A 17,288-nucleotide genomic window follows, 5' to 3' on the forward strand; every position below is an offset into this window, starting at 1 on the left:
GCATGAAAATAAGTGTCCATTTAAATATTTAATACCCGTTCTCATTATAAATAGTAAACATTTTCTGAACTTGATGCTTGTAAATACATTTTTAATTTTATCTCTATTTTTAGGAAAAAGAAAAAAATAATTGATAGTTTGGTTCAGGCTCAAAATCTGTAACACCGCCCACTCGATCCGGTAATTCATTCATTCCAATGTGTTTCAGACTTTTCTTGTTAAAAATAAAAAAAAAAAAAATCATGGTTGTTGCTTTTGAAAGATTTTACAAAAGATAATTTACTTTTTACTTTTTTTTATCCATTTGCTTTTTGTTCTTTATTTAAGTTTTGTTATAAATTTTTATATATTTTTTTAATATTATAAGTTTTGCAAATCGTTAAAAAGATTTAAGGAATCAAAAAATAAAAATATAAAAATCTATAATAACAATAAAAAAATATAAAAATTTATAATAAAATTTAAACAAAATATAAAATTTAAAGTTATATTTTTTCATCATTTTTAAACAAAAAAAATAAAAAAGATTATATATGTCTTATTGCTAATTGTCTTTGACCTCTTCTTCTTGTACATTCTTCCACTAAACCTCACTCAATCTTCTTCCCATTTCTTTAAATTTCCTCCATAAAAGCTAAACCCCTCCGATTTCATCGTCCGTCTCATTCACCCATCCATTTCCACTTCTTGTTTTCTTCGCTGCAACTTCTTTCCTCTTCTTCCTCATTCTTCTTCTCCTTGTTCTTCCTCCTCCTCCTCCTCCTCCTCCTCGTCCTCACTCTTTTCATTTCATTCTGTTTCTGTTTCTCTCCATGGTTTTATGTGACTGAGTTTCTTTTACCGAAATGGGTTCCGAGGTAGAAGGCATTCCGAATCCTCAAGAGTTGGACAAATTAGCCGAGAAATCACGCTCCGCTATAACATCCACAGAAACGGATGAATCATCGGCGAAAGAGAACGAAGACGTCCTCCCTCGCGTTGATGTTGTTTCCGCCGATACTCACGCCAGCAGATCAGCCGCTACTCACCCTGAAACAACTATCACTGGCGAAACAGAACGAATTACCCAACCTCATTCCGAGAATTCTCCCCCGTCGACGACCGAAAACGATGACGTTCGGCCTCGTCTTGACGTTGTTTCGGCCGATGATGAAATTGATCTCACAAACGAACGAGCTAAGGATTCGAATTCTCCACCATCTACGACTCAAAGCGATAACGTCCCTCATGAGCGTGATCTTGTTTCCGCCGATAGTGAAATCAATTTGAAAAACGAACGAAAGGAGCATTTGAATTCGACGGCCCAAAACGACGACGTTGCGGACACCAATCATAATACCAACGGCCATCTGCTGTTTGTGCTGCCTCATTCCAATCTTCCGAAGCCACAAACGCCTCCGGGGATCGAAAATCCTCCTTCAGCCAAAAACGATGACACAACGAGTTTCTCCGTCGTCGACATGCCGGCCATCGGAAAGTTCTTCCGGCAGCGTACGGTGGCGATCGCGAGAGGGATTTCGTCTTTGATGGACGAGAACGATGAGGAGTCGAAGAAGAAGAATAAACAGAGAGTCATGGAATTCAATCTTTCTGGTCTCAAGGTCGTGGTGAAGGAAAAAACCAGCGACGAGCAGGTAATGAAAGGAAGAATAAGCTTCTTCTCGAGGTCGAACTGTAGGGACAGCACGGCGGTGAGGAAGTTCTTTAGAGAGACGGGTCTGAAATTCGTGGAGATCAACGTCGATGTGTACCCGGAGAGAGAGAGTGAGCTGAGGGAGAGGACGGGTACTACAGCGGTGCCGGCGATATTCTTCAACGAGAAACTGTTTGGTGGATTGGTTGCGTTGAATTCGTTGAGGAATAGTGGGGTTTTCGAGCAGAAGTTGTGGAAGGAGGTGATGACCGTGAAGTGTCCCGATCACGCGCCTGCACCGCCAGTGTACGGTTTCGATTATGCAAACGCGGATGATCGGACGGACGAGTTGGTGGGATACGTCAAGGTTCTGAGGCAGAAATTACCCATTCAGGACCGTGTGATGACGATGAAGATGAAAATCATCCATAACTGCTTTTCTGCGGCAGAATTAGTGGAGGTGCTCATTCGCCACACGGATTGCGGCCGTGAGAAGGTACGCCACGCATGATCCGCCGTTGTTGCTTAGTTCTTTTCCATTCCTGTTAGTTCCGTTGGGGTCAATTCTTTTTTTTTTTCAACCAATTAATTGACAGAAATAGAATTAATTTTTCATTAATATGCATAGACTAATTCCTCACGCTTCTAAAATGAATATCTGACATTAATATGCATATACTGATTCCTCACACTTCTTAACCTTTGGTAAGTTAGTATTTTACTTATGGAATTTAAATCCTTTGAATTTATGTGAAGTTTTATTTTTTAAGAAAAAGGGAGAAAATTTTATATTTTATAAAAAATAATAAAATGAATAAAAATACTAAAAAGAAAAAAATTTATAGTAAAATTTACCAATTTCAAATTCGGAGGGTTTGAATCTTTTATGGATGATAGCCTCTTGTGTCAAACAAAACGATAATAATACATATTTTAAAAAAAAATTTAAAAAATATTGGAATGTTAACTCATTGTCATTGCATTATGTAATTTATGATATGCGCGTTTCACTGATTGTCAATCAGTGATTGGTTGCTTAAGTTGACCACAATGTCGGATTGCAACATTTTGTTTGTAGGGTCGTCTTTTTCTTCATTAAATATGACTATTTATTAACTCATTTCTTATGAAACTTACTTTAAATATTTTTTTAATTGTTTAATGTTTAATTTATTTCTTTTTTTAATGATTTAGTTAAAACATTTGTTTTTTCGACTAACTAATTTAACTAAGTAGCATAGTTACTATGTGTATATGATGTGTAGTATTGAAATATTTATTTTTTGTTATTTATTTAAAATGATATACTCGAAGGCTAAAGTATTTATTTGATCATCTAATTTTATATAAATTTCAGTTTAATTTTTTAATTTCATAAAATATTTTTTAATTCTCTAACTTTAATATCGTTAATTTTAAATAATTATTTTTGTATTAATTATTATTATTTTAAAATTTTAAATTTACAATATGAACATTTGAGAACGTTTTATTAATATTTAAAAGTTTCATATATATTTTTTGTTAATAAAACTGATATTATTAGAATTAAATGATTAAAAAAATATATAATTAAAAAATTAAAATAAAACTTTATGTAAAATTAAAAAAAAATTAGATATGCACTCGGATTACGTTAAAAGAAAATATTTTCAACCACCATGATGAATGATAGTCAGGTGATAGTTAATAATTAATGATAATGATAATAATTAATAAAATAATAATATAATAATATTTTGCATTATATTTTTATATATAACGTGATGATTATTATTATTTTAATAAAAATGATTAAAAATAAAAAATTCTTTTTCCAGAGGCCCAACACGAACAGCAATAATGACACGCACGAGAGCCTAATGTCTAACGAATTATGATACTGGAGCGGAGAAACAGCGGCTTCAAAATAAGAAAGTTCATAATTGTCTCAACATGCAATATAGGCAGAATGTCATTTAGTTTTCACATGACGATAATGTGGTAACGAATAAAATTTTACTTAACATCTATCTTATCATATTATCGCTGAACCATTTTTTTTGTACTTGTTATGTGGTTGTGAACGGGTGACCTTGATTGATTTAGTAAGAGTGACATTTGATTCTTTGTAGAGGAGTTATTGACATTTTAGCCCCTATTTCAAAAACTGAAAAATTGTTGATATTTATTATTCCAAGAGATTAAAATATCAATAATTCTTTATATATGATCCAAATGTCATATATACGTCTTCACTGTTTCATTTTGTAAGGGCAAGAGAATGAGTACTAGATTTTTTTTTTCCTTTAAATGTATGATGCATTATGTTCATATGGGTTTAGAGGTAAAAAAGGGACTGAGAGAGGGAATGAAAAGTGACAGAGAATTATATCCATATATGTATAATTTTTTATTTCTTTTTAAATTGATGATATAGAATAAGGTAATTCAAATAAATGGACCATCGTAATAAACGTGAGATTTCACAAGTAAATATGATTGATTCTCATTATTATATTGTTCTGCTTCTATCTGTCCGGAGTAGGTATGTCACGGAAACTTCCCAGTGTCCTAACTCCTGATAACTTGTATTGGCCAAAAAACTCCAAAAACTTATATATTGCTTTTGTTTTTTGTTCCCCCCCCCCCCCAAAGAAAAATTTCACTTTTTATTCTTTGGAGGAAAGATCTGTTAAACTACATGTCGATATGATGCAAATAGTTGTTTTTGTTTTGTATCATATCACACAAATAACTGATAAGCTTAGGATCGTAGTTTCTAAAATTATTATATTATACAAATTAAAATTTTGATTTTTTTATAAAAGCAAGTAACACTGATCTAACTTTTTTCAATATATATATATATATATATTCAAAGTATTGAATAACTGTGCATGTTAATTGCGATTTAAATGATGACATAGATTCACGATTCCTTGCACTTTAAGTTTACGGCTCTCTTAATATTTTTTCAAACTTCAACTTTCACTTGTTTTCTTTTTTCATAGCCATTGCATCATATATAAATTTATTGATAGATGACGGATGGATGGATAGTTTCTGATTTTCCTTTTTCTATGCACGCCGCCCACCTTTCTCTTTCAGTTGATGGCCCAAAAATGAAAAATAAATCCCCGTGATGAACTTTTACAAAGTTTATACAATATATATACCTTCCGTTTAAAAATATAAAATATTTTTAATTAAATTTTATCTTTTAATAAAGTAATTATTTATTTTTAAAACTAACCTTATTTTTTCATGTTTACTTCTATTAAATATTCTACAATAAATATAAAGTCATTCATTAACAGGGACATTTAAAAAAAACAATGATTACACTTCAAAAAACTAAAAATGTCTAATATTTTTTAACATTTAACTCCTAAAAAAATACTTTATATTTTTTAACGGAGAGAGTACATCAATATTAGAATTATTACATGTTTTTCTTCATATCCTACACAGATATCTATCCCTATTTAACATTCCCTCACAAGAGCTGACCTTGCCACTAGTAATAGTAATTGACTAATTTCTTGATATTCTATATCGGTCGAATGTGACACTTTAAACAAAAACGTTTCCGATATTTGTTTGTTCAACTGTGAAATCTGTTATACTTCCACTAAATGTTTGTATTCTGAACTTTTATCAGGCTGTTGAGATCGGAAAGCAGTTATCCAAGAAGCATTTCATTCATCACGTTTTCGGGTGAGAGAATAACTTTTAAAAGCAATGAAAGTGGACACCTATTAGTAAAAGACTAGATCAAAGTTCAATTATTTATATCTTCGCTATAAAATTCTTCAATCGAAATATAACAGTATTCTTTTCTAATAATAATTTAACAAGGATATGTTTCATTACAGAACCATACGTTATATAAGTAACTAATGGGGTTCTTGTGTATTTTTGCACATGCACAAGGCCCAATATGAATTTCATGATTAACAAATGTTTTTTGTCTTGTGAACAGTGTGGTTCTCTATATTTTTTTAGTAATTTATATTGAATTGATATATTGAAATTGATGATTACTATAAACTTGTCTGCAATATTGGATTATAGTAAAGAACTATATACTATCATGTTTTAATTGAAAAATCTAATAACAAAAGTGTAAATGATACGTCTTTTTCCTAACTAAGTATATGACACACTATTCTCTGGGAGGTTTCTTCATGTCAATGTCAACCTTCTAATGCAGGGAAGATGATTTTGAGGATGGAAACCACTTCTACCGTTTCCTTGAGCACGAACCATATATCACCGGTTGCTTTAATTTCCGGGCCATCACAAATGATAGTGAACCGAAACCTGCAGTTGCAGTATGCCAAAGGCTTACCAAGCTTATGTCTGCCATCCTCGAATCTTATGCTTCTGATGACAGACGATATCTTGACTATGCAGCCATTGGCAAAAGCGAAGAATTTCGCAGGTTAGTTTTATGCTTCAGAATGGCATTAAATTATTTATTTTTTGGAATAATTTGTATGCGCATGAAATGCGGTCTTGACTCTTGAGCATAACAGCATACTATGCTGCACATTAGCTGCCATGGACACATTGACACGGCAAAATGAAATGCGCACATGAGCACGCACATTAAATATATTTTATAATTTTATTTTGAGAAAATAATAATAATTTTTTAAAAATTATATAAATGATAATTCAGTCATTTAAAATATCATAATTTCATTAAAATCTCTATAAACTTTTCTGTCATTAATGAATTTATATCAAATTATTCTTGTTAAAAATAAAATAATTCATAAGTTTTATTTAAACAATCACAACTTTCCTTTTTATATTTGCAACAATACAACAACAAATTATAATTTTGTATGTTAAATTCTTGATTTATTATTGTATTGTTACAAATATAAGAAGAAAAGTTATGACTATTTAAACAAAACTTGTAAATTGTTTTATTTTCAACAAGGGTAATTTGGTCATTTAAATAAATTCATCAATGATAAAAAAATCTTTGAAACTTCAATGGCATTATGACATTTGGATGAACCAAATTGTCATTTATATATTTAAGAGGAATTTTATTATCATTTTTCTTCTTATTTTTTTAAAATAAAAATATAAACTTTTAAAGTGTCCTTCATTTAATACTCTATTTATAAAAATTAAAAAGAGAGAATATAATGGGAATGATAATATTAAAAAAATATCATTAATGAAATCTTATTTTTATTGAAGAGGCTTATATTTTGAGATGTCAAATATTTTTAAAAAATATCTTATAATTTAAATTGAAAGAAGTATCTAGTAAAAATTTGACTGTTTTAGTAAAAATTTGACTGTTTATGTATCTAGTAAAAATTTTGAGCGAAGAGTAGAAATTCTTTCCTGTGGTATGTGATCGATTATTCCTTGCACATCTGCCATGCCCCGCTGGTAGTTCAAATTAATTTCAATAATTTCCTGATCCTCCGTGGCTTCCTCCTGATTTCCTGGTTTTTATTTTTCCTCGGAAATGAAAACCCCTTATTGTTATTTATTTGAGAATGAACGATGAATGGATTAACAACCTCGTCTCTGTCTAATACCGGATTTCCACTTGGCTTTTGCTCATTTATATATTACCAACTGTTGGTGTTCCAGTTGGAGGATGTCCCTTTCTGAAAGCATTAAATTGGCGATCAAAATTTAATGCTAAACCCATCACTTTGAAGATTAAAACCATGAAGTATGCTGTTTTTATTTTAGGCAGCAACTTCTGAATTTAATTTTGCTTTTAAACTTTTTTCTTGAATTTATGAATCGTAAATATTCCTTTTCACAGTTGAATTTGGATTTCCCTTCATTTCTCTGTTTTGTGCTCATGCGATTTGAAACTTTCTTCTAGTCTATTCGGAAAAGTGCCTCGATTTTGGGGAAAGTGGTGTTATATTCTTTTGGGTTGGTGCTAGGATGAAGGGATAATGGAGGGAAGAGGAAGGAAATTGAAAAATTGAACCATTCCTACAACTAGGGCTGCACAAAAGACTGGACAGCACTGGACTTCACCCTAACCCGAAGTCCGGTCTCTTTCATGAAAAAGACTGGGTTAGGCAACCCGTAGTCCAGTTTTGTCCAGTGATAACCCGAAGATTAACAGGACCGGACTTGGTCCATAGGACTGGGAGACTGGTCCTGTCAGTCCAGTACTCACTTAACTTTTTTTCCCTCTTTTTATTCTATGAGAGGCAATAATCCATTCCAACATAATAAACTCAATTAAGATAGTAAAAATACTTATAATAATAATAAATCCATAATAATTTCTAACAATAAGAAAAAAATATTTTTGTTATAGTCTAAATTATTTAAATTTATAAACTTTAATAAAAACAGTACTCAAAAAATTCAACAACACTATATTACGATAACAATTTAGAAACAAACTTAATAAATCTTTATGCAATCATCTCCTTAGCATCAATTACACTTTAAACATTTGTCAAAAATAAATTAATTATAATTATAATAAAAAAAATTAATAGGACTGGACTGGACCAAGTGGTTCGGATGCCTGGTCTCTTGTCTAGTCCAACCCGAAAAAATAGTCTGGTCTTTTTAGTCCTTTTGGTCCTGAAGGACCAGTGACTATACAGACCGAACAAGACTGAGACCATCTCGGGTTGGACTGGACCAAACAGGACTGGGAGACTTTTGCACAGCCCTACCTACAACTTGAGGGATTTTGGAGGCAAAAGTTTCTCCAAACAAGGAGAATTATCATTCAACCTTTGCTTCCCCATCTCTCCCTCCTATTACACATAACAGGAAACCTTGATTGTTTTTGCCCCTTTACCGAGGCACCTCAGCTGCAATATATATGATTCTCAGGATCTGGAAAGCTAAAGTTTCTTTCCAATACAACTGCTCAAAAAGATAGATAGCTTATTGAAAGTCCCTGCAAAGAACCTGAGTTCTGCGTTGCCTGTACTAATTGTTTACTTTTTATCATGCAAATACACCCAGACACGCCACATGTTTCTGCATGAGTGCTTGGCACATAGCATGCAATCATAACTCGTAAATATCCTAGCAGAACTACTCATTTTATTCAAACCAACAAGGTGGCTGATAGCAGACCCTTGCCAGTAGATAAAAGGCGCAAGAAACACGCAAGTCCAAACCCAAAGTTGGATTCTGTTGTTGAGGAAGTTATACATGTTGAATAACTTCTACCCTGTGTTGTCCACTTTACATAGTTGCAGTTTCAGATTCCTATCCTAATATGCTGAGTTGTCACTTAAACAGGAGATTAGTTTATTTTGCTGTCATTTAACCGTAGAATTGCAGTTGCATGCTATATAATCTTTGTAAGACTCTTTCATGAGGACACGACACGAATATCTCATTTTCTACTTATTGGAGATTGGAGATTGGAGACTCTCCCCCTTGGTCCTATCTAAATTGTAAGAGATTCTTGTTCAGTTTAGGTAAAGATCGGAGTTTATTTCTATTAAACCCGTAGTTCTAACAGTGGATTTTTTATACTTACTGAGAAATTGAAATAATGTGTTCTCTGATGTCAGGTGAACTTCGTACGTCTAAATTTGGTCTATTCCTCTCTTTTTTTAATTCCAGGTATGTAATTGCGGCCCAGGATCTTCAACGAATTAACCTCTTGGAACTATCAGAAAACGAGAGGCTTGCTTTTTTCATGAACTTGTACAATGCCATGGTCATCCATGCTCTTACCAGAGTAGGGTCTCCGCAGACTGTATTGGACAGGAATTTCTTCTACTCTGATTTCCAGTACGTGGTCGGAGGGCTCCCTTATTGCCTCAATTCCATTAAAAACGGTATCCTCAGATGTAATCGGAGGGCACCGTATTCCTTGCTGAAGACATTTCGCTCAGGACACAAGCAATTAGAGGTAAACAGTATTCAATTATAAATCACTCTGTCCTTACAAGGTTATAAAGTTCTAAATTTGGTCCTCCAAAAGTTTATGGACCTCAATTTCGTTTGGCAGTGATTTTTTTCTCATTCTAGTTTTTTTTTTCTTTTGTTCTTTTTTTAATTTGTTAAACACCTGAATTTAATTGGGGTTACTAACTTGGTTTTACGTCATTTTGACAAACTGAAGGACTAAAAAGTTAACGAAAGACGAGGGTGCCTATTTTCTGGAATTTTTTTTTTTAAGAAAAGAAAAATGAAGCTACAATTTTTCTTCCTACCTTCAGATTTTAACACATCCTGACTCCTGAGGTTTTTAGCTTGTTCCTTGGTCCCTCGTATCCATAATCTGATTGATTATGGAGAAAGGTTATTAACTTGTTCCAGCAAATTGCAGTTTGCTCTTGTCAAGATGAATCCATTGATTCACTTTGGAATTTGTAGCGGTACAAAGTCGAGCCCAAAGGTAAGGTTCTTTTCAACCCATGGAGTTGTAGAAGAACTAAGACGCGCTACAAGAGAATTCTTTGAAGAAGGTGGTGCAGAAGTGGATCTGGAGAAGAGGACTGTTTATCTCACACGTATTATCAAGTGGTAAGCGTTTAAAAGTCCCTTAACATTCATTTTCAGTTAGGAGGAATCTCAGTTATACTTTGCTGGGCAAAGACACAGAGAATGAAGATCTGTGCGTACAAAATAAAGTTGTTCAATACAAATTTTGAGAAAATTAAAGGTGGAGAATTCAAACTTTCCCGAAAAGGTGGAACTTTTTATAGTCTATTGTTTTACTCTGGAGCTCAAGCTTTTCACATTAAGAAAAAGAGTGTACATTCTTTTTCTTAGAGCTTCGCATTACATGCTTTTGGCTGACATTACTACATAATTGAACATATTATATTTTTTTCTAGAAAGTATAGTTATGCAGTTCTAAAGTGCACATACTTTCCCTCTATTTTCAAAATTAACACAAACCTCATTCAAAGTGTAAAAAAATCATACAAACATCTTTATTTTCAAAATATATACAAATATCTTCTGGAGGGCCATATAATTTCATAAAAAAGCGGAGGTTCTTGAGAGAAGTTTGTATAGATTTTGAAAATAGTATTGAGATATTTGAAATTTAGCAAAACTTAGAAAAGATCCATTATTTTTTTTTTTTTGGGAAAATATAGTTGTATATTTTGAAAGATAATAAGAAGCCTATATAATTTCAAGAAAAATCTAGTCTAATGAACTTTATTGAAACCTAATCCTTTTAACTAGTTTGGATTCTAAGCAAAATCCTATTTAACTACCAGGTATGATATGGATTTTGGACAAGGGAAAGACATTCTGAAGTGGGCAATTCACTACTTGGATGCAACTAAAGCAGGCTTCTTGACACATATCTTAGGTGATGGTGGGCCTGTTCGCATCTCATATCAAAACTATGATTGGTCAATAAATTCTTGACAAATAGGGTACACTCATTTGAATCAGCTTTTTAAAGCTTCCTGAATTTATCGAGTGTTTATTGTCCCAGATTTTGAAATGTTGATCACAGTCCAAATAGAGATACTTCAGATTTTTTATTTTTAGCCCAACAGAGATACTTTAGAATTCAGAATCAATACGATAGCAAAATAGAAAGTTATTTAGATTGTTTCTGTATTCTTCTTTTCATAGACGTGTACATCCGTGGCGTCTAATTGTATAGTGACATACCAAGTGTTTGGGTCGACAAATGCCTTCTTCTTTGGCACTATTTCAAGTTGTTGTTTTCAACAGGATTTGCTCAAACAAGTCACATCAACGCTGAGCAAAGGAAACAAATGTGCATAACATACATAAGTTATACGTATAATTTATTAATCTACACCAAGCCACCTTACTTTACGAGCCAAGGATAATACAGCTTAATTTTTTTGAATCTTTGCGATGCACAAAATGATGTGTGATGCACGAGATCATTATTAAAAAAAATTAGGGATAAAAGAAAAATATTATTTGATATCTAAATATAACACCTTATAAATTGGACTAACTTCATTTAAAAAAAAACACCTTGTATATAAGACCAGATGAGCGTTTGACAAAAAGTTAATAAAAAAAAAAACCCAAAAAAGGTAAAATGTGGGAGAAAACCAAGTCGAAAGGCGCGTCCCAGTTTGACCATGCAGGCATGACTCGCTTTTGCTTGTCTTTTCCTTCGCTTGCCATGACTTGGAGATGCAAAAAACGCGTGTGTTAGTTGCAACTCTTCAAAACGAAGAAAATGAATCTCTCTGTCCGTGCTAACTGACCTTTTATTGATCATGACTCCATTGTAGCAATATCCAATACTACATACGGCTTTAGGTTTTTCCTTTAATCTGCTTTTAGTTTCTTGTTTGTTCATGATACTCAGTTTCTAACTCAAAAAAAAAAAAAACTACATACGGTGTTTATGCACCAACACTTGAAATTGAAGGAATCGTCACCATTCCCAACATCAACTTTGACTTTGTCACATCATAACATCAATCATCTATAACTTTGCAGGCTCCAAGCTTAAGTTTAAACAAAATTTTAAATATAATCCTCAAATTTAAAAATAAAAAAATTATATAATATTACTTTTTTCCATCCCTATTATTTTTTAACGATAATTTAAAGATTTTAATTTAAAATAAAATAATATCATCAGTAAGTAATTTATAAAGTAAATCAAAGTATACTTTTAGAAGGCACCTAATGCACAAGATTAGATAAGTATAAAAAATGTAATTAACTTTTGTTACTACACCTATAATGATTTTGGATACGTGGGACTAGAGTAATCATTAGTGTGGTTGAAGGATTCAAATTCAAATCCCTGTACTATTGATTCAAGCACCATGAACTTGAACAACTTTGATTCAATGGTATTCAAATGGTCTTCAGAAGTAAATGATCCGAGTCCCATCCAGATTGGTCAGAGAGGCAGCAATCAAATTTCCTTTCAGACAAGAAATGTAGTGGAGGATCTTCAAATTGGAGGGTCAGTACCAGAGAGAAGCGACCAGCCATCACTGCAGAATCTGCAAAACCTTCCAAGTTCTTCATTTATTGGTTTTCTGGACACTGCTGTTCCTAGTGATTACTAGGGCAAACCATCACTGAGTTTGCTGGGAAACACTAATTCTGAAACTCAAGGTGGCAAAGAGCAACAATATGCAAAACATTACTGCAAACTGTAGCATCAAAACCGATAATATGATACCTCCAAATGGTGTGTTTGGGTAACCCGCTTTTGATTTTTGGGATATACTTTCTTATATTTGATGTAATATCCCAAATTTTTATTTGTAAAAGTTAAATAACATTATGAGAGAATTAAATTACCATGTCCTTATTTGAGTTAAATTTTAAAGTCTCCATTCCAATGCATATTTTTTTCTCTTTAGAATAAAGGAAGTAAACAAGATTAAGTGAGATTAAATTAGACTATATAAATTATTTCTATATTCGAGAGATTTTGATCGTATGAATATTATAAAAATTATATTTGAGCAAAATATATGAATTAAGTTTATTCAACTGAATTTCATGAGAATCTTGAAAAAAATGAAAACGATTTAAAGATTTATTAAGCCATGTCAGAAAATTTGCGGGGCAAACAAAAATTATATTAAGTTAAAAAGAAATGTTTGCACATAGTGGGTGGCACGTGGCCCAAGCCCACTATGTCCTAATATAGTCATTGCCTACGTTCTTGTCAATCGGGTTTCTTTTCTTCCCTGTGCGTCTGTGGCTTCGCGGCAGAGCAGTGAGCGAGAGAGCGAGAGCAACATCACGCCGAGGGGGAGATATTTATGGAGCTAAGCTCCATAATAAGGTAATTTAGGTGTGATTTCAAACGTTTTAAGAATATATAAGTATTTTAAATATTTTTTTAGTTAAATATTCTCTCTGATTTCTGATTTCTTGATGATGGAAACCTAAAATTTGATAAGTTTTGAGTTCATGAGTGTTTTAATTGATTATTTAGTCTCAAATAACAATATTAAAACAATAGTTTGTATATTTTAAATTTGCCCAAATAATTTATTTAAGGAATTAAAGTTAGGTTTTAATTGAGAAATTGTAAGTTGTGATCTTGGTAGTGATATATTTCAAATTTAATGGTTTAGCTTAGGTTAATGGAGGTTATAATGATGATTAAATGGATTGATTTTGAGGTTTATGGTTGAATGTGAATAGCAGTGATTTTAGTAGGAATTATAAATGTTACAATTTTAATATTAAGGATGACTTGAGACAATTATTATTGTTTAATAGCTCTAACAAGTGAAATAAAATTATTAAATTATAGGAACGTAATTGGGATTTAGAAATTTATTTGTGATAGTGAATTGAAATTTTTAAGAAAATAAAGTTTAGAGAAAATTGAGATTCTTTTTTGTGATGATTGTTAGAATGATTATTTGTGACAAGAGACTAAGTTTCTTATTTATGGGTTATTTTTATTCAAATTTATGGAATAAAAAAGAGGAAAATAGTGATAATAAAAATGAATTATAAGCTAATTATAGTTTGCTGATGTTTATAATTTGTTAGAAGGTTAGAATTTTGATTGATTATACTAACCTTAAAAATGATATAAAAAATAATATTGAAAGTGTAAGTTATATTCCTTAACTCTATGATTAGAGTTGTTTATTGGTTTCAAAACTTAAAACTAATGCTATGTGGTGTGGAAAACTATTGTAGATTATGTTGATGAAAATGGTGAAGGAAGGAAAATTAAAAAGTGTAAATCATTATTAAACGACAAGGTAACCATGCTTTAATTTGTTATTAGTGTTGCCTACTATTATATATGTGATTATTTGAAAAATGTGGATATGTTTATTGAGAAATTGTAGAATTGTAGATATATATTTTGAAATGTTTTTGTCAAGTGAAATGCTATATTGTAATGCTGTTGAAAATGAAAAATTGTGAAAGTTGTGACGTTGTACATTTGTGCCTTGTTGATATTTAAATTGCTTGACTTTTGTAGGAGGTGTTAGGAGATTTATTATTGTTGCATTTTTGTGCCACATAGTACGCCCTTATTGAAGGCCCAATAAATGGTTTGTAAAGGCTCAGATTAGTTTACCTTTGACTTGAGTGATCTAACATCGAGTGAGGGCTATAACTTAAGGTTAAAGAAGGAAAATAAGGATAGTTGTTAGTTATGCAATATAACTGTTTGTGTTATTTTTTTGCACTTAACAAATTCACATATAACTGTTATATATATTATCATAAATTAGTATTAGTTATTGAGATGTTTTAGTCTCACTCTTGGGGTCAATGTTTTCAGGAGGAGAGTCAAATGTGGCATTTAGAGAAGCTCTTAAGGCTTAATGGTATAGAACTACTTCCTTCCTTTGGCTTGGATTTATGATTTTTAATGATGTATTGTTGCCAATGTTTAGAAATTTTGTTATTCATTGACCATATAGACTCATGTTTGTGATCATGCCTCTTCAAATGGTTTCTATCTGTTATATGTTTTGGGATGATTGTAAACCATGAATTATTAAGATATATTTTTGTACTTATTGAAACATTAATGAGATTTGATAATGTTAAATGGTTTGAAATAGCATAATGATTAGGCCATGTGTCTTGACTAATTGAATTTGATCAATTGATTTATTTATGGCTTTTTTTTACCTTAGTTTGTATTTATAGGGAGTACAAGGGTGGAAAAAAGATATTTTGGCCGAAGTGGCATGTAGGAGAGTAATTTTATAAAGATAATGTAGTGCGTAGATCAAAGCCAAATATTAAAGAATATTATATTAAATTTCATTTATATAAATTGTGTTGGGTGAATGTAATCCAACTATGATTTTTCTTGTATTTAAATAGAAAAAAAAGGTTATATTTTATTAAGAATGTTTGTAAAATAGTAAAAAGTTTTTGAAATACATAATGGTTTCAAAATTTATAATTTATATTTATTTGTTACTGTTTTAACTTAGACTGGATCATATAGGCCTTCACTCTTTCTTTTCATTATAAATGTCTGGGATCCAAAATTTTGAAAATGACTATTTAATAAATTAAATTGCTTTTATCATGATAGTTTATTTAGTTCATTTCTTTTTATCATGGTAGAATCTCTTCTACCATAGTAATCATTTGTGAAGAGAAGTGGTTTCATTTCTATTTGCTATGGTATTATTTTTTTTTTAAAGTGGGTTGTCTTTGTAAATTATGTTTTACTCCTTCCTAACATGGTAACGCTTTTGAGGTAATGAATTGTTTTTAAAAGGAATTACTTGTCCCTTGTTTAACACGGTAGACCCTATGATAGAGGACGCGGAAGCAGAATTGTGCTAGTTTAGGGACAGAACCCTGACACAACAAAAACACAAGAACCAAAAAGAAAGAAACAAAATTTATGACGAAAATAAAAAAAATATGAAATAAATAATGGGATAATGATCAAGGAGAAGATCCTCTAGAGCACCTGCCTCTAGGAACCTCAACCTTCGAAGACACCACAAGAGTTGATCATGTTCTTGATCACATCTGTTTTTCACACGGGATGCCACCACAAAGCACTAAGGCTCACAAGAGTTATAAACTCTAAAATGAATAATTTCATTCAATTTTTGTTCTGTTTACAAGAGAGAGCATGCCTAATTTATATAGGCTCATAGAAAAAAATATTTTCTAAAATTAAAACCCTAATTTCCTAATACTAAAAGGAGAAATAATATAAAATAATGATAAAATATTCAGCCACATAATTTAGAAGATGTGATCCTAAAATTATGGAATTACAAAATTTAGAAATTAATACTATAATTAATTCTAACATTTGACTAGACTCAAAATAAGAAATCAAATCAAAGGACCATTAAAATAGGAAATAATTTAGGAGACAATCAAGGAATCATAAAAGATTTAAAATCACACCACCCTAGACTTCTTCACTAGGGTTTCATGCCTCCTTGCTTGCAAGAGGCTCAACTTATAGTCTTCCTTGTATTGGACTAAAGTTTGCATCTCTTGGGCTTGACTCTTCATGAATTTGAATTTGAAGCATATTATACACGTATAGATGCTCTCCTTTGGGCTTGAGAGGAGTGCTCCAATACTCTCCAAGCTCTTAAACTTCTTGCACAAGACTGAACAAGGCTTGCTTCATAGTTTTAGTTCAGGCTATTGTCATTGGACCTCTAATATGTCATAATGGGTCTTTTGGTACGTTGGATTGGAAGTGTTGGGCTCCTTGCTCCTTGTCTTAGGCTCCTTCCATGTCACCATGCTCATGATTACCATCCTCAAGCTTCGTTGCCATTAATGCCATGTTATCCATGCCATGGGGTCTATCACCCTATCTATCATGTTTAAGCTAATTGTTTAGAAAATTTTTTGAAGGTGTTACATTTGGGATGCAGAATGTTGTTTGAAAAAAAAAATAGAGAGATAAAAGTGCATCATAAAAGTATTTTGAGAATGTTATTGAAAGTAAATTTGGTGGATGTAAAATGATAAAGCTTTTGAAAAGTGAGATATTTTTTGACTATGTTATCTCAACTTTAATCTCTTATTCTTTTATTTAAAAAATAATTAATTCATTAAAAATATAGTTATCATTTAAGTAGTAGTAGTAGTAGTAATAATAATTAGATATCAAGTTTTTAATCATTATAAATTTAATAATTAATAATGTTAATTTTTAGCATTAACTTATAATAAAAATTATAAATCTTTATCACATTTTTTAAAATTACAAATTAAAAATGTACAA

General features: G+C 31.5%; 1 protein-coding gene across 1 annotated transcript; it reads left to right on the top strand.

The window, feature by feature from the left end:
• Positions 1–618: 618 nt before the first annotated feature.
• Positions 619–11,276, top strand: LOC129323071 (uncharacterized). Its single transcript, XM_054969622.1, has 6 exons — positions 619–2,129; positions 5,277–5,332; positions 5,829–6,059; positions 9,215–9,506; positions 9,927–10,123; positions 10,831–11,276. Exons 1-6 carry the CDS (start codon positions 846–848, stop codon positions 10,982–10,984), a joined length of 2,214 nt encoding a protein of 737 aa, XP_054825597.1. The 5' UTR covers positions 619–845; the 3' UTR covers positions 10,985–11,276.
• Positions 11,277–17,288: the final 6,012 nt, after the last annotated feature.

The sequence above is a fragment of the Prosopis cineraria genome, unplaced genomic scaffold (genome assembly GCF_029017545.1).
Source record: "Prosopis cineraria cultivar Desert tree isolate PC_DT_omini unplaced genomic scaffold, ASM2901754v1 PC10, whole genome shotgun sequence".
Taxonomy (NCBI): Eukaryota; Viridiplantae; Streptophyta; class Magnoliopsida; order Fabales; family Fabaceae; genus Prosopis; species Prosopis cineraria.

Excerpts from the sequence above, each read along its gene's own strand:
- LOC129323071 (XM_054969622.1), top strand. The coding sequence starts at position 846 with ATGGGTTCCGAGGTAGAAGGCATTCCGAATCCTCAAGAGTTGGACAAA. Across the intron at positions 6,060-9,214 it reads AAAAGCGAAGAATTTCGCAG|GTATGTAATTGCGGCCCAGG; the intron begins GTTAGTTTTATG and ends TTTTAATTCCAG. Across the intron at positions 10,124-10,830 it reads CTCACACGTATTATCAAGTG|GTATGATATGGATTTTGGAC; the intron begins GTAAGCGTTTAA and ends TTTAACTACCAG.